Source organism: Myripristis murdjan, chromosome 3, assembly GCF_902150065.1.
Source record: "Myripristis murdjan chromosome 3, fMyrMur1.1, whole genome shotgun sequence".
NCBI lineage: Eukaryota > Metazoa > Chordata > Actinopteri > Holocentriformes > Holocentridae > Myripristis > Myripristis murdjan.
Window position 1 is genome coordinate 29,178,363 of NC_043982.1, and position 21,225 is coordinate 29,199,587.

General features: G+C 41.9%; 1 protein-coding gene across 2 annotated transcripts in view; it reads left to right on the forward strand.

The window, feature by feature from the left end:
• spon1a (spondin 1a) overlaps positions 1–21,225 on the forward strand; it is a 96,511-nt gene that overhangs the window by 1,209 nt on the left and 74,077 nt on the right. For both annotated transcript variants that reach the window (XM_030075946.1, XM_030075950.1), the window contains exons 2-5: positions 335–441; positions 6,278–6,411; positions 13,555–13,628; positions 14,101–14,223. In XM_030075946.1, the coding sequence (XP_029931806.1) occupies positions 335–441; positions 6,278–6,411; positions 13,555–13,628; positions 14,101–14,223 (438 nt within the window). The remainder of the gene's footprint in view (positions 1–334; positions 442–6,277; positions 6,412–13,554; positions 13,629–14,100; positions 14,224–21,225) is intronic.

Here is a 21,225-nt window from a genome sequence, read left to right on the forward strand (position 1 = left end):
CTTGGCACATAATTATGTGTAACTAACTTACATCACATCCTTTCCAGTCCTGCATAACTATTTCAAAGACATCACTGGAAATGATGCCCTCAACATTTCACTTTATGTTACTTTAGATGCGATTTTATTAAAATGCTACACATTTGGGTAAAACATCTTTCTTTTTGGTCACTAACATGCATCAAATTTATTATAATTTCTAAATAAAAGCCCTCAGACTGGTAGAAAATGGCATTCACTTCAGTCTGTGTGAGGCTTTAGGATTCTGTTTCAGCTTCACATCGCTCTCTGCCAGTTGATGTTTGCTGTCTCACCCCTGTTTGCTTTTCTCCAGTGACTTTGATTGCAACCAGTCCCTCTTACTTCAGAGGGTTCACCCTTATTGCCCTGAAGGAGGGCAGGGAAGGAGACAAAGATGAGGACTATGCTGGAAATTTCCAGGTAAGAACATGACAGAAAACAACTTGGGTAATTATGCCTCTGATATAAGTGTGCATTGTGACATGGAAAATGGACCATTGCTCATCCTCACCTGCAGGACTGTGGTTAAACCAAAGTTATTAAATAGTTCCACTTTTCATGTCAGCGATATGTAAAGCTTTTCAATTTAAGAAGTGTCCCTTTGGTGTGTTGGATGTCTGATGGGTCGCAGTTGTCAAAAATGACAGCAAGGCAACACAGCTGACCACACCTGGCATCATGCTAATACCAACACCATATGCTGCCTCTGGACTCTGGTGCACACACTCTGCATGATGTGTATGTAAGAGAGAGCGACAAGAGAAAACATCAATAGCTAGATGGATGGAGAGAGGGTGGGAGGGAGGGCGAGAGAGAGAGAGAGAGAGAGAGAGAGAGAGAGAGAGAGAGAGAGAGAGAGAGAGAGTGGGTGAGAGAGACTGCTTTTGACAGATTTTCCTTGCACATCCGTCCTGTGTAAGTTATTTTGTTGTTGTTCCAGCGGGGTCTTGAAGTGTGAAAGTGTGATTATTCTCACCTCACCTCCCATAATAACATTATTGAGGAGCCCCCTAGGCTATAGCTGTTATATGTTTTCTTGTGTGACTGTGAAAAATAGGGTGTGAGGGGACCATGCTCTCCAAGGTCCGTGTAGCTATATTTATTCAGGTTTCCCACATGTGTGAAATTAGTGGGATTCTGTATGCACAATGCAAACATACATGCATACAGGGAAACATACAACTGGCATGGCTGAGAGCCTGATTTGCAATTTACACAGTCAGGTCCAGCCGGCGTACTGTAGGAAGGAGGGAAAGGAACAGTGGGGGCAAGAGTGTGAAAGAAAGAGAGAGAGTGAGGGTGCTCTTGCTCACATGCAATAATTATCATATACAATATGTGATACAAGGCTTCTCTAATTACAATGCAGAGTGAGAAGCAGAGAAGTGGGGACAATGAGGAGAGCTCTGGAGTTTGATAATGTGTGTGAGAGTGTGGATGGAAAGACAAAGGGGGGCTCACCACTCAAATCAACGAATTAACATAATTAGCTTATTCGTAACATGTTGGCCAGTCAAGAATTTCAGCTGACTTTGTGTGATAGATATAAACCAGTACAAGTCAATCTGATGCACAACAGCATGGTAAGGACTAAAAAACCATGAAACCTTAACTGGTAACACTTTATAATAAGAGTACAACAATTAACGTTAGTTAATGCCATAATAAACATTAAGTAACAGGTAGTAAACATTAAGTAACAGTTAACTAACTAATGTGTCTAAGAATCATGTACTAATGCTGTTCATGCTGAGGTATTAATTTATATGTTATTTAAGGGTTTCTGTAGATATTATTAACATTAGTAAATGCCATAATAATCATTAACTAACAGTTAATTAACCATTATGGCATTAAGTACCGTTAACGAACGTTAATTGTTGTACTCTTATTGTGACGTGTTACCGCTTAACTTGGTTTAAGATATATGGTTTTCAAATTCGTTCTTCTTTATTGGTCCTTGTTCTGCTCTTGAACCGCTTGGTGCACAATGTGCTCTCAGTGTTTCTTTTCATCCATGTCAGTACTGCGGTTTTAAGAATTTCATGGATCGTTCAGTGCACAGGATATTACTAGGGTTTCAGTGGGAATTCAGACAAACCCAGGTATAGGCATAAATTGCTCTAGGACTGGACAACACTAAAGAGCAGTTTACAGAGAATAGCGGTATGTATTTCCTTCACATTTAGAGAACAATGTGCATTCTTATAGGCACGCAGTCTAGCCCTCAGCTGTTCACTCAGCCAACTTTCCAGTCTTGCCCAGAACTTGAATTTGTCCTGTATGTTTTCTGAAGCCAGACCTTGTTAAGAAGAAGCTACTACATTGGTTTCAGGAGCTACCTTTTCAAAATCTTGTGAATCCATTAATTTCAGTCACTTTCCCAGTAAAAATCCTCTGTTTGATTGATGTATGACGTATGAAATGAGAAGATGTTTGCACACTAGCTTTTAGGCTGCACTGATCACAGTTGCTGCCACACCATGGCACTTTGTGTGAACCTTGAATAGAGGAGGACATAAAAACACAGGGACATTCTATTCTTTTCTCCATGTACCTCACATCTCATTACCCACCGTTAACAGCCGCAAGGTTTTTCTGTTTTTCTGTTTTATTTGCCCTTGCAATTGATTTCATGCTGTTGTTATTTAGTGCCAGCCTTGAGCGTGCTCCTCTGCTGTATGGCAGAGCGCAGCATGGTGTGACAGAGCACGCTAAACGCTGGGGCTAAGAAGGGGAAACACTGCATCATTCAGTCACATTCAATCACTCAACTCCGCACACAGATGGGACTGAGTGAAAAACTGTGGCATGCTCAGAAAATGTTACGTAGACCAGATATCTGACTGAGAGCATGTGAAATCACAGTTTTTTGTTTGCATGCTTGCATCAAAAGTACAAGGAAGGCATTTCTTATTATTGGAAAGTGCCTTGGGTTGGACTCCTTTTGCGTTTTTTGAGTGGTTCAAAGTCTTTTCATATCTGTGAAAGAGCTCCTATCTTGTTACAGGCACCTTCTAACAGCTCTATAAAAATAACCTGCTGCCCAAAGAGATCCCCCCCCTTCTTCACCTGCATGGTACTATCTTTCATGTTTTATTTCTTTTATATGAAAGAGCAGGCACGCGCGCACACACACACACACACACACACACACACACACACACTCTCTCTCTCTCTCTCTCTCTCTCTCTCTCTCTCACACACACACACACACACACACACACATGCGGCATGGCTACAGATACACACAGAGATGTACAGCATGTACACATGCCCAAACACACATTAGCATGCTAATATGCACGCGCGCACACACACACAAATCCCTTCCTCCCTCCTGAAAGCACCCTGGGTGGGCCATCCTCCAAGCGCAAAGAGAAAAGAGAGAGAGAAAGAAGCATCAACAGAAAACGTCAGGCTTTATTTAACATACAGCTCATTGGAAATCCACTGCTGTGCTCCATCTCAGCCGTCTGTGGACAGCTCCCGGCTTGATGAAAAGCACTTTTATTGAGCTCTCTGGGGAGAACTGTGTGTATCTGTGTGTGTGCGTGAATGAGTGTGTGTATGTGTGTATATGTGGGTGAGAGCAAACACTTGCTGGCAACGCTAGTAACGTCTGACGAAACATCACCTCTCAACAAGGTGAAATGACAGAACACGTAAAGGCAAATGGAAATGTGTGAGGTGTGAAATGTTGTGTAGAATTTGACATAGCCTAGGTTAGCTACTGCCAACAGTGGCACATAGTGGCAGAGGTGACTCAAGACATCATGTGTGCATCATCTGTACATCCTCCCAAAGGATCACTTAATAAAGGCAGGGTCTGCAGCAGAGGCTGAAATGGAACAGGAAGCTCTGACATTTAACTTTTTCCATTTCATACCTTTTTGCAGTCATTTCTCTCACTTCCCCATGTTATGTCAACTAGATCGACATCAGATATTAATGTTTGAGCCTGACCAGCTGCCACAGACAAGCACTTACACACTCTATTGTACAATGTCTTACTAAGACACAAACGTGGAGTTTCTTTTTTTCACTTTTGCTCGCTTACTGTTTTTTTGGTTGAAGATTAACAAAGTTGTGCATGAGACGTGCGCGCACACACACACACAGAGAGAGAGAGAGAGAGAGAAAAGGGGGGGAGGGTCATAGGTCATTTTGCAGCAAATTGATTGCTTCTTTTCACAGATGGTGTCTAATGCATTCCCATGGGATGTCAGAGGCTCTAACATGTGTTCTTGTCCAGTCAGGCCAGGCCAAGGATGCCTGTCAGAAACCATGGGAACACAGGGGGGGGGTTTATAATCTTTCAGGCTGGGATGGGCTACACACACACACACACACACACACACACACACACACACACACACACACAGGCCAGACACAGGCCTAGTGCTTTCTCTTGTACATGACCATTTGCACTTGCACACCCACACACAATCAACCTTCAGATTCAACTTATTGATAATATGGCATGACAAAGGAAATTCCCTGTTGACAGCTTTATGGATGAGAAAGTTCCTTGTTTTTACTGCCCTGATGTCACTTCCTGTCAAATGGATCTTTGGTGTCTGGGAAGTGAATACAAGCTTATGTGCTGCACTGCGCAGTGTGAGGCTGTATGCAGCTCATGCAAGCTCGACAGCAGTCTCATGGTAGTCTAATACAGCAAACAAAAACAGCTACTTGTGAAGGTCAGGAAGGTCAATGGCATAGTGTTGTTCATTTTCAGTTTGTCTTTTTGTGTCATAGCCTTTGAGCTTATGAATTTTATATTATTTTAAATTATATTAATATTATTTTGCTGCTTATGTAATAATTCTGTTTTGTGAGAAGGGTATATGCAATAAGCTAAGGCTTCAAGCTACATCCTTTTTGATCACATTTATCTGTTGAGGACCTTTTAATTATGTGTGTCTGGAGAACATCCGTAAAGCTTGCCATTTGGTGTTTTGCACTTTTGTTGCTGAAAGTCTGCCAATCTAAAGACTGAACTAAGTAATACTGAAAAATATCATTGTTGACAGAAGAGAATATCAAGACGTGAATGCTAGAGCTGATCCAGTGTGTACATACTGATGTGCACCAAATGGGCAAACCATGAAAATAAATTACATTTCATAACGTGAATAAAAGAAAGAAAGATGATGATGATCACGATTTATGTTCACCATGTTGTACATCAGATAAATTTGTGGTGTTAAGCCAATTATTGAAACTGCCTACCCTGTTTTAGAGAGCTGACAACCAGAATAAACTAAACAGTTAAAAAATAGAGTGCATTCTGTGGAACACACTTTTCACCTCTGTCTCAGATTTCTATCCTGTTATCTTCCAGCTGGATGGGAAGTCCAGCTTGCTAGAGTAACATACCATTTAAAGAGGGAGACGTGTAGGTTTCAATGAAAGGTGCCACCCATTCACTAGACTGGATTGATCACTTCGTTGTTTGAGGTCAAATGGCAAATCCAGCTCTATTGTTCTGTGTTGGCCGTTCACATGGAGCTTGTGGTTTGTGTCTCAAACACAATGGAAATGATAGATTTAATGAGGACTGGAATGAGGGAATCTCCACTTGGAGCCACAGCCATCCCCCGCTTCCTCTATCCCCTACACACACACACACACACACACACACACACACACACACACACACACATGCACACATCCAGCTCATATTGCTACTGTTAGATGAGAACCCTATTTTCTGCTGTTGGATGAAAAAAGGCAAGATATTACAAAGGCATTTTCACAATGATGGCCTGCATTTTTTCAGACTATACAGTGGGGTTTGAAAATATCTCAAGGATTATAGAGCTAGCTTAACACACAAAAGAACATTTAACCCTTCAATTCTGAGTTAAAAAAGCTGTAACTTTACAAACGTTTTACTACATTTGAATTATTTCAACCTGAGTGCTTAGTTTGTTCAAAGTGATTCATGAAATGGCTATTTGCCTCATTTTCATTAACAAACTCAGTGTGTTTCAGAATGTTTTCAATTAATGTCAGTTTCAGATGATTATGGTATTTACTGGCACTCACAGTGAGAGAGGAAGTTCATGTTTATTAACCAGATACCTAAGGAGGAGGTCTTTCAAGACACATCTGAGGATGTTGTCAGCGTTGTCAAACTCTAATCATGTCTAATATGTTGTTTGTTTCTTTCTCTCTCTCTCTCTCTCTCTCTCTCTCTCTGTGTGTGTGTGTGTGTGTGTGTGTACCTGCTTGTGTGTATGCTATACAGATCATTGATGAGGAGGAAACACAGTTCATGACAAATTGTCCTCCTGCGGTGACAGAAAGCACTCCTCGCAGACGCACCAGCATTCAGGTGTTCTGGACTGCGCCCCCTAGTGGCTCCGGCTGTGTCATCCTCAAGTACGTATAGCCTGCAGCAACTGACTCTCAGCCTGCAATTAGCCTAAAGCAGAAGGGCGTCCTTCACTCAAACATAGATATGCCCTGAGGTGAAACTGAATATGATTATGTTTTAAAGCCCAGCAGGCCAACTGTTGATTTTTTTACTCTTATTTTTAGTTTTTTTTTTTTTTTGTTTTTTTTTTACAGGATTTCTTTTTTTATTTGATAGTGACATTATAGAGAGAGACAGGAAAGGCAGGGGAAAGAGAGGGGATAATGTGCAGCAAAGGGCAAGGGCTGGATTCACAGGTCTCTGTGGTAAGGACTAAGCCTTGATATATGGTACATGCTCTCTCAGGTGAGCTATGGGGCACCCCAGGGCAACCGTTTTAAAGCTGTTGGCTAAATTGGTCCTTGTACTGTGATAATTTTAATTCATCCAATGCTGTAGCTAAGAGTTTCAGTAACTTAGAGAGATGCACCTGTCTGCAGCTACCTTCCAATAAAAGCTCTGCAAGGTTTGATTTCACCTTCAGTCATCTCACTCTAATTGGAGGGAGGGGCTGCAGGTGGATGACTATTGAAAGCTTGGACATGCTCTATAGCTTTTTATATACTGATACTCCAATTCTCACATTGTGGATAATGACAGCAGTTACTTAAGAGAAATATGGGAGAAAAATAGGAAAAATAGGAAAATATTCATGTTTTTCACTGAAGTTTGAAAACTGTTTTTGTCATCAAATTTGCCGTAAATTTTAAACTAAATCCTTTTTAATCCTTTTTCAGGATTGTGGCACTCAAGCTGTCATGCATATCTTATGGGTTTAAACAGGTGCTATATATGTATCGTGTTGTATTCCTCAGGGATTTCTAAGCTGCATTACTCACATGTATCAAATCCACATGTACATGAACTGCAGCAAACTTCCATTACATCCCCTCCTACAACCTATCCATAGTTAAACACAGAATGTCTTATCAACATTTCATACAGGCCTGGTTTCATAAACTATTCATTACATTTATTAGTTCTATGGCTGAGTGACACTAATCAATTCTGCTGTTGTGTGTCTCCTGGGCTTGTTAGGATACAGAGGGGCAGTCACATGCTTAGCTGAAGACAGATCATGGCAGAAATCCATTTATTAATCCAGTGCTTTGGGAAAATTGTCTGTGGGGTGCAGGGTAGGAGGATGCTGAGAGTTTGTGAGTTACAAGGCCGTCTGATCACTGCATTATTAAAGTGTTTAGTTCCCCTGTCGCTTTAGCTCCTGCATAACTTACATCGTTCCCTCTGCTGTTCTTATGTTTGTAGAGGTGTTAAAAAAAATATTGCATTTCTTATTAATGCGTGTTGTTATGTGACTGCCAAAGAGAAAAATGATTTCCTTCTCTGACATTGTGCTCTTCCTCTCTCTTGTTCTTTCCCCTGTTGGAGTGTTTTCATATCTTGTCCTCTTACTAACCTCTGCCCTTTCCCCCCATACCTCTTTACCTCCCTCCCTCTCTATCTGTCTGTCCCCCTCTCTCTTTATCTTTCCCTGCTCTGTTTTCATGTCGTATTGTAATAGTGTTCTCACAACAGGTTATTCTGTACAGCACATCTGCTCTAAGATAGCCTCACGGAGGCCATTTGGATGATGTATTCAGTTAAGCACAAAGTGGAAAAAATTGTGCGAGTACACAGCTTGGAGTTGAAAATGACAGAGATGTTGCTGTAATACCAGGGCACAGTCAATAGAGATGGGATTAAATGAACTGTTCATGCAAAAATGAAAATTTTGCCATTATCTACTCACTTCTGTGGCAGTTCAAACACAGATGAAGTGTCTTTGTCCATACATCACAGAGGAAGGCAGCACAACACCCTAGTTTGACAACAAACTCTATATAGCTCAGGCAGCATGTTCCAAGTCTTTGAAGCCAAATGATCACATCCTGACAGGAAATGATCTATATTTACACTATTAATTGCCACAATTCACTATTATCTCTATTAACAAAAGAGTTCTCAGTAACACACACCTGAGCTTTGTGTGTCCCGCTCATTCTGCCCAATTAGATCTTGCAAGAGAAACCTCTTCCACTCATGTTGCATTTGCTTGGTTCCAAAAGGTTTGGATCATGCTGCATGAGATGCATTTAGTAGTTGTGTTATTATTTTTTTTTTGCCTTTTTGGAATCACTTCAGCAGTACCCATCAGGTCAGTAATACCCATTTACCTCAATTTTTTTGGAGACGGCTGTTGTGGAGTTATGCTAGGTGTCTCTCTGAGAGCTCCATATTTTGCAGACTACTCACTCTCCACCTTCCCTCTTTGGGTGAAAGTGGAAACAGAAACCCCCACAAGAAGAGGGAGAGATAAAGAAGCTCACAGTTTAAATGGATTGCTGGTGAAAATCAGACTGACACTGGTCAATTGTCACTGCTTTGAGACTCGCCTGGTGTTTGTGTGCCATAACGAAAGTCTTAATAAGTCTCACTGAATAGAAAGGGACAGCTACTCCATGAGACACTTTGGTATGCTACGGCTTATCACAAAGTCCAAATAAGCACAGACACAAGGATACAAACGCACCCGTACCCACTCAAACTCATGCATGCGGACACACTCGCACACACACACACACACACACACACACACATGCACACATGCACACACGTGAAATGGTTGCTAATATTATAGGTCTGCTCGGAGAGGACGATTTCATTACTTGTAAAGCCAGGGTAATGTTTGTTTTTAATTCCATTTCATCTCCCAGAGTGCCGTCACTGCCAGTCTTCCTGCCTGTAAAATATCATGGTTAGTTTAAAAAAAAAGAGACAACATCTGGCCACAAAATTAGAAGTGTGTGTATGTGTGTTCTTCTCCTACCAAGCTCCTCTGACTCACATGTTGTCCTGGGAGTCTTGCTCCTCCCTCATGGTTTGCTACAGTATAATTGACGAGCAGTCGCTGTCTTCTTTTGGATGGAAAGACTGACTTTGGTGGTTTGCTTCTGGCCAAGGCTGGTCAGTGATGATGGGGTCAGGCTGGGCTGCACACTGTGAGCTCTGAACTCAGCACTCAGAGCACTGAAGTTGGAGGTCTTACCATCAAATCTATATTCTCTGGTGCTCAGTGACAGGCAAATCCTCTGTAAATCTGTCCATCTCTGTTAAATGAATTTCTATCCTGAGTGTGCTTTAAGCAATATCAGATATAGCCTACCAAGCATGACTTCCCTCACAGTAAGGTCAAGCAAGAGGGGATTTAGTCTATCTTTTCAGCCAACTGCGTTCTGGCCAGACCTTGAGCTTGATGTTAAATTGGTCAGAAAATAATTGGTTTCCATTCATCTCATTAAAATGGAGCCTAATGGTGTAATTGAACATGACCTGCAATTGTCTGATTACAAAAAGCAAAACTCTTAATGAGGAACTATTCTCGCGAACAAGTCCATATTGTCCACTGCATGGCGGTTGCTTCCCAGGCCCAGGGTATATCACATCAGAATATGATCCAAGTATTGCAGGCACCATTGAACTTGCCACTATCTTTTATCTTTCCATTTGTAGGAGGGAAGCAATTTATTTGTCATCTCCCTGTGGCGTGCGATATGGAGGGCAGTGCAATGTGTTTCTGATGGGCTGTCTGCGTGAGACAGTGTATCAGTGATAAGATGAATGTTACAACCAAATGCATCTGTCAGAACTTGTTAATCTCGTTGAACCCACTGACAGGCCAGATTACTGACAAGAGGGCACCATTGCCATGAAGCCTCACAGTAATTAAATGTGAAATCGTTTGGTTTGTGCAATGGCTAAATATATTAATTGTCTTTGTGTAATTTATTGGTTTGAGTGGAAGCAGATAAAACAAATTGGGAAATTATTTTGTCTTTTTTCACAACCACCGACCATGCAAATGGTAATGACACCACTGAAAAATAGAAAATCTCTCTCTTGCTTTTCCTACTGCCCTCCCTCTCTCTCTCTCTCTCTCTCTCTCTCTTTCACACAGACACACACACACACACACACACAAACATCAGAGTACTTTTTGGGTGATTGGGATCGGTGGTGTGGAGCCGGCAAAGTGAGTCAGGCCTTAATAGCATCTCATTGATAGAATTTAAATTGGATGTTAAATAAGCATTACTCTGCCTGATTGTCTGGCCAGCTAAGGAAAGTGGGCAAGCAGTGAGGCAGTGTATGCTCCTCTCTCTCAGGAAGATATGTGAAATTGGGGTGAGATTGAATTAAAGCATGAACAATTAGAGATGTGCCGGTGGTGTCTCTTACCCCGACTAGTTTCATCCACGTCTTTCTGAGAGGAATTCCTTCTACTCTGCTGGCATACCTCCTTCACATCCCTCTCCTCAGGGTGCAGGTTATGACCTGCAATGACTATTCCCTGGTGAAATGGGAAATTTGCAGTGATTGTGTTCCATTTTATGAAAGACTAATACTTTGCCCCCTATTCTCTGCCTAGCTCTTTTCAAGATATCCTTCTGTCACACTTGCATAAAAAAAAAATAACAGATGCACTATACTAAGAGAACAGGCAGTGCTGTGTTGATAGGGATGCATTGCTCTCATTTGTGGTTACTGTGGAGCTTAGCTGTTTTCTGGCTTTTGTGACCAAGTCTGAAAATCCTGCTGCCACTGGATCATCAAACATATACCCTTTTTAGTACTGTCCTAATTAAATCCCACTTACATCTGGGAATTAGTGCAAACAGGTTAACCTGGTGTTTTAGTACCGTGCTCTAAATGAAAGGCTGTCCAAATGGCACATCACAGTTGCAAGTTGCTGCCCAAAGTGGTAAGTTCTTCAACTCCAAAAGAATTAAAAAAAAAAAAAAAAAAAAAAAAAAAAGAAGAAGAAGAAGAAGATGATGGGTGCAACAGAAGTGGCCCGCTCACGACAGAACACGTTATAAAAAAGCAACTGAAACTAAGAAATTGTGCTCATCATCTTCATTTTTTGTGTACCATCTTCTAAACCCTGCAACAGTTCTGGGTCAGGATCAGCTTTGACTCTGATTGGCAGAAGTGTAAACGAGTCATCCGCTAATATGCAACCTATGTAGACTCTGTGGTAGAGGACATGCTTTACATTTTGTTAGGCAGGACTGTTTGTACACATCACAAAATGTAGAATAATCACGGAATCTAAGCTTTTAGCAACTACGAGAAGCAGGCAGATTCAACAAATGAAATTGTTTTTTCCACACTTTGGTTAATTGAGTCTACCCTCACCTCCTCATTTCTTTGGGGATTTTTGAAACTGAAACTCATGTAAATGATGCATTACCAGTACATCACCATCTTTTGTATTGGAGTGTGACTTGCATTCGTAGTGTATTTGTAATGAGAGACCGTGGGGTGAAAACATATAAGAAAATGCCACATTTTGATTGCGTTGGAAAATTGTGACACAAGTTAAAATAGAGGTGGGACACTGGGGCTGCCTTCTGCCTTTGTTATTTTATTGTTTGGTGTGCAGCCAGCTTGTGTGAATATATTAAGGTTGCTCATAGCTGTATGAATATATTATGGATGGTAGGGATCACATTATAGTTTTGCAGGATTTACAGTGACTGTAATATGGTTTAGCTAGTAGCCTACCTTAAGCTATTACGGTGTATCTCAATATCGATACAGTATATTGATAAATATAATTTATTTAATCTGTTGTTGTGCATCCTTGCTTGTGTAGCCAGATGTGTTACAGTAATAGGGTATGGCTGACATTGTGTTTCATAGGGTCAGTAATCCTGTCAGGCAGCAGGGCCGGTGCAGTTAAACCAGGCTTGCCTAGTCTTTAGTGTGTGATCCATGGGTATGAGTGTAAAACCTGCATGCTTTGGGTAAAAGTGGTAATAATGTCCCTGAAAACCAGCTTGGAGTTTGTGGCAGGAGACACGTACAGGACAGGTTTGAATTGTCTTGGAACTGGTTTAGAATAATGCTGTCCAATAAAACTTAGATGTAAGTGATACTGCAGTTGTGGGTTTGGGAGAAACTCTTTGATCTTCTAGTTTAGTGTACACCTTCCTGCCCTCATGTGTCTGTGCTTTATTTCTTCTTTTATTTTGGTGGTGGTGGTGGCGGTGTGGGGGGGCAGTGCTGGGATCAGCGTAGCACAACTCAGCTTGGCTCAGCTTAGCTCAGCTCAGCTCAACTTAGCCTGTTACTCCAGAACTAATGCTATCTAAACAGTCCAGCTGGACTGGGCCCACCTGGATCAGACACCAGCCCAGCACCTCCATCCAGCACCTCAGTGTTCACTTCTATCACCATGGAAACCTCCCTGCGGCCACGGCTGCTGTTTGTGAGGAAGTTAGGTGCCTGGAGGCTTGTTTTCTGTTGTTGTTTTCTCAAGTTTGTCGGCCTCTGAAAGGGTTTGTTCGAAGCTGATTTACATGTCAAGGCCCCTCTCAGACCTGTGTTCCTCACTACCCAGTGGATCAAGCCTCTAAGACAGCTCTATCTAGAGAAGCTCTCTCCTGCCAGGCCCCTCATTTTGGAAAAACTTTACTGTTTGCCTGTCAGTCAGTCTTATCTGTGACACAGTGCATAGCCTTTCTCTTTTCCTAAACTCTGCATAGCGCATAAGTGTGTGCATTTGTGTGTATTTTTCTCCAAAAGAGCCTAAGGGACTTGCCACATATAAAGAAAGTACTCTCTTTCCTGGAAAACTACTTTCTTGTCCTTTTCTTTTTTCTTTCTTTCTTTTTCTTTTTTTTTTTTTTTAGCTCTGCAACCTTGCATTTTCATCTTATGATGCTCCCCCGCTAAGTGTATGTCTTTATGCTAATAAGTGGTATCTTGTGCTCTTTGTAAGAGCTATTGAATCCTTCGATCTGAGTGTCTGATTTAGTGGTTTCCCTGTGGGCTCTGATACCTGCTCTTAGAGGTCTTGCAAAAGTCCATGAAGATTATGTTTATGAATAACCCACCCTCTTCTCTTTCTTTTCTTTCAAACTTTGCATCTCCTCCAAAATGCTTCTCTGCTCTCAAGATCTCCAATATTTTCCAGCATGATGTCTGTGTGTTGTGACTTTCACTCTTTCCTGTGCCCCCTGCTTTTACATTTACAATTGCTGCTGCCCTCCACAATTTCTCATCTCTTCTCACCACCTCCATCTTTCCTTGTTCTCTTTGTGTAGGGCAAGCATTGTACAGAAAAGGATCATCTATTTCCAGGATGAAGGCTCACTCACCAAGCGAATGTGCGAGAAAGGTAGGCCTCTATTACTGACACAGAATAAATAATATACATGAATTTTCGATTCCCCATGCAGTCTCCCCGCTGGTACCCAATTTTGCTTCCCACTGATTCTTTCGTTTTTGTCTTTCTTCTTTACTGTAGTTTTTTTCCTTCATGACTCTGATGCAGGAAAATCTTCTCGTGGCATGTGAATGATCGTAAATGAGTGTGACCCCCTAGCTGTGCATGACACTGGATGCCACACTGGCCAGCAGATCAAAGACGCTTTTTACACATCCTCCCCTTTTCTGCTGCCCTCCCTCTCCCATTTCCCTTTAACCACCTCATCACCACTGTATCATTTAGCTGGGCACAGCAATCATCTGCTCATTACACTAATGAGCACTCGTTCTGTGTCTGTCTGTGCCTCTTCTGCATCTGTCTGTCTGCTTCTCTCTCTTTTTGCCTCTGTCTGACCCTCCTTCCATTTCTGTTTTGTGTGCAGAGTCTTTGTATGGGGACACCACAGACAAGCCTTTGCTCGACTGTTGTGCCTGTGGAACTGCCAAGTACAGAGTCACCTTCTACGGGAACTGGTCAGAGAAGATTCATCCCAAAGACTATCCCCGTAAGCACAAACTGCTCTTATTCTTCTTTCACTTCACCTCAGCTGTGTATCGCACTTTTGATCTCGATTATAACACTGTAGCCCCAGAAGTACCTAGGATATGTTTCCCACATGTGGGTGGTGAGTTACTGTGCTTGGGGGTGATCTGTTGTATATAACCTTGAGCCTGACTCTCAAGGTGTGAATGGAGCTCTCCTCTCGAAATCGAGCTCAGATCAATATACTGATTAGAGAGGAGTAAGATAAACCCACAGATCGAGAGGAGCCCTAATTTACTGGCTTATATGGGAGGGAACAGTTGGTATGTGAGTCACTCTCATGCGCATACACACATACACACAGCTCAAAGATGGATCAACTTAAAAGAAGAAAGGGCAAGCTGCATGGTTACTGATTTCATCCCGACTCTTAGGAAACCACAATTGCATTTCTCCTTGATTATGTACCAACACAAAGTCATATCCCAGGTAACCAGCCATTAGCTATAATACTGCTCACATTGTACAATCCTAATCACTGTCTATGAACACAACTGGAGTTTGGATTTACATGCCAAAGCCTGAGTAAAGTATTGCCAAGTCAACATATTTCTCAACAGCCGTTATAGCAAAGCAGGAGTTTAAGTGTCTATTCTTCAGAAGCAAGCAGCAGTTTGGCACCTCTTGCTGTATAGCCTGAGATATGGTGCTGTGTCACATGTCATCCTTCTATTTTTACTACATATCCTTCAAGCACAGGGATGGAGTTTTCGACCAGTGTGGTGACACACATTCTGAGACCAGAAGGTCACTATAAAACAGGCCAACAGTTTTTTTTTTTTTTTTGCTGCTAACATGATAACCTTGACAGTTCTATTTTCTTTCTCCCTCTTGTTCCCATTGTAAGTCATGCAGCAAAACATGGCAATTCAACCCAAGAGATGACAGCCCTCTCGGACAGAGGGTGTAAAAATTGTGTGACTGGCAAAACAGTTTAGTTATGGCGATAGGATAGAGTGAGAGTGAAAGTGAGAGAGAGAGAGAGAGAGAGAGGGAGGGAGAGGGAGAGAGAGAGAGAGAGGGAGGGAGAGGGAGAGAGAGGGAGGGAGAGGGAGAGAGAGAGTTAAACATCCCCCTACTGACCAAGCAGAGGAGTGAAGTAATAGCCAATTTGAAGTCTAGACCAAAAACATACACACTTAAATAAAAGCAAAAGAAAAAACAAACAAAAAAGAGACAAAGCTGTCAGCCAGCCTCCATCTCCTGTCTGTGGAGCAGAATGCAACTCCTTCCTCCTGACAAAACATAAAGCTTATTTGCATGAAAATACACTTTTTTCCTAGCTCTAACAAGACCCTTAAACGCTGCAGCTACACCTAGATTGTAGTCTTCCTCTGCCTCATAAAATTATTAGGCAGCAATGATCAACCAATAACTGCTTTGTGATTTTTACTTTGTAATGATGTCCAAATAAAACAAACCAGACATGCTCTGTTTATGAACAGACATTGCTGCAAGTAGTCATTCTTGGACAGTCCTTAAAACAACAGATCACTGCCTCTCTGAGGATAATTTACATGAGATGTTGCAGTCCTTTGTGTTATATTTCAAAGTGAGCAGTCATACAGAAACCCAGTGCCTATGTCAAAAGAATAATGAGCGCTCCCACAAGTAGCGACTATACAGGAGATCAGGCTATTCTGTTACAAATCTACAAGAATATCAGACGGACACCACCTAGCAATAAAAAATAGCCACTTATAATAAATGTTACAAATCTGAGTCTGACGGCTCTAGTTTCCCGGCGCAGCGCGGGGTGGCGCAGTGAGGCGAACCCCGCGCAGAGCTAGTTTCGACCGGCGAAACGGCAGAGGCGGACAGTGTCCAAGTTTCGCAGACGGACTTGCGCGGAGATGGGAGTGGTGGCGCAGCGGGGGGAGGTGCCGACAGATTCGGCTTGGCGCAGTGACAGTTTTGTGCCAAAAGGCTTCGCCGAGGTGCGCCAAAAGCTCGCCATCTGAAACCACGTCTACTTTCCGCGCAAGGCGGAGCGGAGCCGGCGCAGTGGAAGTTTGGCTGCCTGGCGCACATCACCAAAACCTCACAATCAGCACAAACGGTGCCAATCTCCTTTGATCTGACATCAGCTGTGACGGGACAGTTGATATGGAGATATATGTATGTGCTGATTGTGATCGTAGCATTGAATAGTGTTTTTTTCTGTATTTATTGCATCGTTCATGTGCCTGACATCCCGGAAGCCTGCCTGTGAGGTTTTGGTGACGTGTCCGCACTGCTCGCCGGTCTCCGCTCCGCGCCGGTCTCCTGAGCTCCGCTCCGCCTGCGGCAGTAGACCTCCTTGTCAGCTGTGTAAACTTTCATTACGCCTTCACGCAGCGCATTTTAAAGGCGAGGACAGGGGCTCATTTGATTGGTTAAATGTGAATCGGCTGTGTCAAACCCACTCCATGCCTTCTCTCCTCCCCTCCGCCGGTAGGAGGAACGGCGGAGTACTTGCGCCACCGAGAACGGCGTGCCAAACTTGGAAAATCCGCCTGGCCACACCCAGTTGGCGAAGCGCATCTGCGCTACGCCCCCGCCTCGCCTGGTCTGCGAAACTAGAGCCCTGAGTCTTACATGTGTCCAGTTTTACAAACCCGTGTCTGACCTGAACCAGCAGAGCTCAATACTGCGCTTCAATACCTGCAGTTTTCTCTAAATCAATTCTGGACCTGACCTGACCTGTTAATGCAAGATCCTCGACTTGAGATCAAACATCAGTCCCCATTCTGTTTAAAAAGAGTTATTTTTCAAGAAAAGTTTACACTTCAGTTTGTCTGAACAGCGAAGTCGCCGACGATGTCATTATCAAATCACACTGAATTCCTCCCATATGTCTGACTTGCCTAAGAAGATGTATTTTCAACGATCTGATGTTCATCATTTCATCCATGCTGATGATGATCGATGTGTGACTTTGATCGCTGTCACTCCCTGTCAGTCAGGACAGTGACTTCGCCGTGTTATTATTTATTTATTTTTTTGGTTCTTGTTATTTTTTGACATGGTTGGATGTTATTCCAGGAGGTAATGTAACGTATCACGATTTTAAAAAACAAACAAACAACAACAACAAAAACATAGTCAGTAACTCGGGATGTTGCACATTAGACTGTTTCTTTTTCACTTCTTGTTTGTTTCTTATTTTTATTTCACCCACAGCCTGCTCACATATAATACATTTTTACCTGTGTCTCTACCTGTGTCTTACTTACCTAAAAAAAAAAAAAAAAAAAATCACCCATTTCACACACTTTTTCCAGGTTACCCGGTGCAGGACTTTAGTCTGAGTGTATGAGTGTTGGTACATCACTGGACATGCACCGATTGATCGGTGTGAGATAAGAAATGTTGGAGATAAAGAAATGAAGCCAAAGTTGCTTCACCAACCCCTACATAAACTCTTTTGATTTTGGCCTTGTCAGTAGTCTAATGGGATGGGTGACATTGCTTGCTTGGGACATCCAGAAACCAAATTGTAAGCCAATATGTCAACATTGTAAAGAGTAAATATAGAAAGAACCATGCTACTAGCAATCAACAAGAGAAACCATGCTACTTGAAAACAGTTAATCAGCTAGTGAGCTACAGACGGTGGCACGGCATGTAAAGTTGGCTCAGCCATCAGGCACTGCAAAGAGCCGTCTGGAAAAACATGTTCATCACTCCAAGTGGTTTTATTCAGCAGTCTTATGCAGATATTTTCAGTGCAATTTGGTTAAAAAAAAGATTTCAAAATAAAACAAAAATAAATGGTATAATGTCCACAAAAGGAAAAAAAGAAAAAATGTCTAGGAGCTCTACCATTCTATTTTATAAAGGTGGGCTTGTCCTACTGAGGGATTGCAGTGAGTTATTACGTAAGATAATGTATATACTTATGCCATGACAATGTACTTTCAATACAGTTTACTATGAACTGGTTGCTAAAAATCAGTTTGTGCCCCAAAGCTGAAATGTAACACCCCTCCCACCCTCTAAGATCAATCTAGAATAGACAAAGAGACAAATGAAGCAAAGTGTACAGGTGTGTCATGAACCAGTAATCTTTCATCAAATTCATTTTTTTACAATAATGATAAATAAAGAGAGTGCCGACTCTGTGACTCCCGGTGCACCAAGGGGAGGCCTGTAAATTAGGTGCTTTCAAATTTATACCTGAATAAAGGGGGTTGTTGTCCACAGCAGAGAGTTGAGGTTGTTTGGCTACAGGAAAAAGGAATAAGCCAATGAGAGTGCTCGTACATTTGTAACCCCCACCTAAAAGGAGTTTTGGAAGGAAATTCAAATGGTGACAATGAACAGGAGTACTGTAGACAGGTAGCCACAGACAAGGGGGAGGGGAGAGGGAGATCCATTTTAAGCTTTGAAATAACAAATTTCCAAATAGAAAAAAATTATAAATAATGATCATTAAACATTAAATATCTTCATGTTTAGAAAACAATGAGACACATGCAAAACACTATTTCATGCTACTCTGAATGTGATAGCCAGATGGGCCTGCCGATGTAGAACACAGGAATGGGAAAGGAGAAATATGGGCTACATTGACACCTGTGCTTCCTAGGTGTTAAAATGAGATGTTTGTGTGAGTGTGTTGGTGTGTGTGTCTTACTTATAGGGGAAGGGTATCACTGTAACATAGTGGTTCAGCAGTCAGCGCTGTTGCCTCACTGCATTAAGGTCCTGGGTTTGCTTGTTCTCCGCATGCTCTCATGTGGTTCCTCTGGGTGCTCTGCTTTCTTCCCACAGTCCAAAGACATGCAAGTAAAGGGGAAGGGACTCTCTAAATTGTTTAAATCCATCACAGAGCATCCGATGTTTCACTGCCTTCTGATGAATGGTGAGATGGGCTGCAGTGACACAGAATAGGAATAAGAGGGTGTGGCATATGAATTAATAAATGCTGCAGACAACCAAAACCTAAGCCAATATCAGAGTTAGCTAGTTTGCAACAAATAAAAGTTAGAAAAAGAAAATGTGACGTGTAGCCTATAATAAATCAGTATAGATCATTACACCTGTTTACAGTACACACCTATAATTAAGGGCATGAGCAAGCATGCAATTAAAACCACTGGGATTTGGGAGAGAGAGAGAGAGAGAGAGAGAGAGAAAATCTGTATTTCAAGTCAAAAGCTCACATAGTTAGTGGTGAGCCACCGTATAAGATGCCCCTGAACCTTGGTCAAATGTCCTAATGATGAATTCAACTGCTAACCAAGCCATAGTGCTGAATCTATCAAATTACTGGCAATGAATGTGTGCCCACCAGGGTCACAGAGTTACAAGGTTTTAGGAAAAATGCCCTTGAAATGCCTGCATCGCCAAAAAAAGAAAAGTACTAATATGGTCACAAAAAAAAAAAAAAAAAAAAAAAAAAAAATGGAAAGTGAAAAATGAGCTTGCTGGATAAGTTATGGAAACAGCACTATTCTCTGTGGGGTATTCAACTAGATTCCAGCAGTGGCAAAAAGTGTGACATATGGCTTATTACAGGGAAAATACATCGGGCATGGCCACCGTGTGGCATGTCTACTGCAGGAGAACGCTTCCATTACATTCAGCTGAAGGTACTCCAACCACTGGAGCTTCAGGGCATCCTTGTGGGCAGCATCCAGCTGATCTCTATTTTTACATGGCTGATCTACCTTTCTTCCCCTCTATGTGCGGCTGTGTAGCCCTCAGATAAAAACTACATAGAATGGTGTAATAAATCTGTGTAAACTATCTTTTGTGATCTTATATAGCCTATGATTGTAATTCCAAGCCCAGCAGAACCAATTGCGAAATCACAAGGCAAAATGGCTCGAAATCCCTGCTGGAAACTTTATTTTTGTTTGATGCAGCAGGTACAAACCTGACACTCTGACCAGCTTCCGTGTCGTGTTGTAAGCAAGATCAGTGGAAAGATCAGTGTTTTAAAATAACACAAACCTCAGGACTACCAATTTAGTGCTGTTTTGCCAATTTAATGGGGCAATTTACAGTGCAAATGTATTATTTCAAAGATCAATGATATTGTCCCCGAAAGGGACCAGTTAACTGTAACTGAAGAAACCTCAAATGGTCTTGTGAAATGTGTGCACGTCAGCCAGCATATTTTCTATGAAAAATATCATCAGTATAGGGCTAAAATGTAATTGTAGGAGCCCCCGAGTGTTAGCCTTTGCAGTTTTATCTTTGCATAGTTGAATAGGGGCTTGATCGTGACAATGTATAGCCATGATCAAATAAAATCTCTCATGCTCAAACACAAACCATGCCTGTGAGTGTTCTTATTAATCAAGAGCGCAAGAGCTCCAAGGGCGGAAAATCGTCATGTAATTCCTGTTGCCATGCAACTATCTAATTATCTTCAGTTAGACAACCTGATGTAACAAAGGAGACAACAATGCCAATAATAATGGACAAGAGAAGGCTGGTGAGTCCTCTGCTTGTGCTTGAAGAATAGAATAGGGAACCTAACCTAAATTTCCCCAAGAGGATGTAGCTAACGTTCCTCACCAACAAAGTATAGAAGGCTGCTTACGTCCCTCCATGTGCTGCACATTTTTCTCTGTCTGACACTGATATTATATGGAGATTGCTTAAATTTAGACATGCTCAAATTCTCCTGTTTCTTGTTTCATACACTGACATTTATTATAGTTTTTGAGAAGCCAAAAACAATCACTAAAGTAAGGCTAGCAAGAAAATAGAGAAAATTGTGAAATTTCTTGCCACAAAATCTAGTGATATCTCAGTGATATCTCAGGAAGACCTTGAGAGAATTTCTTCAAATTTGGAATCCATATCCATTTGGAGTCTAATCTCTATAAACAGACTATACATATATAGAGTCTGTTGGCAAATCAAGATTTTAGTATCGGAAGAATTCTGCTTTCCATTTTTGTTTCTGAGGTAGTCCGAGTATTTGCCAATTGCAGTCTGAATGGTTTTATGGACGTCAACAGTCCAT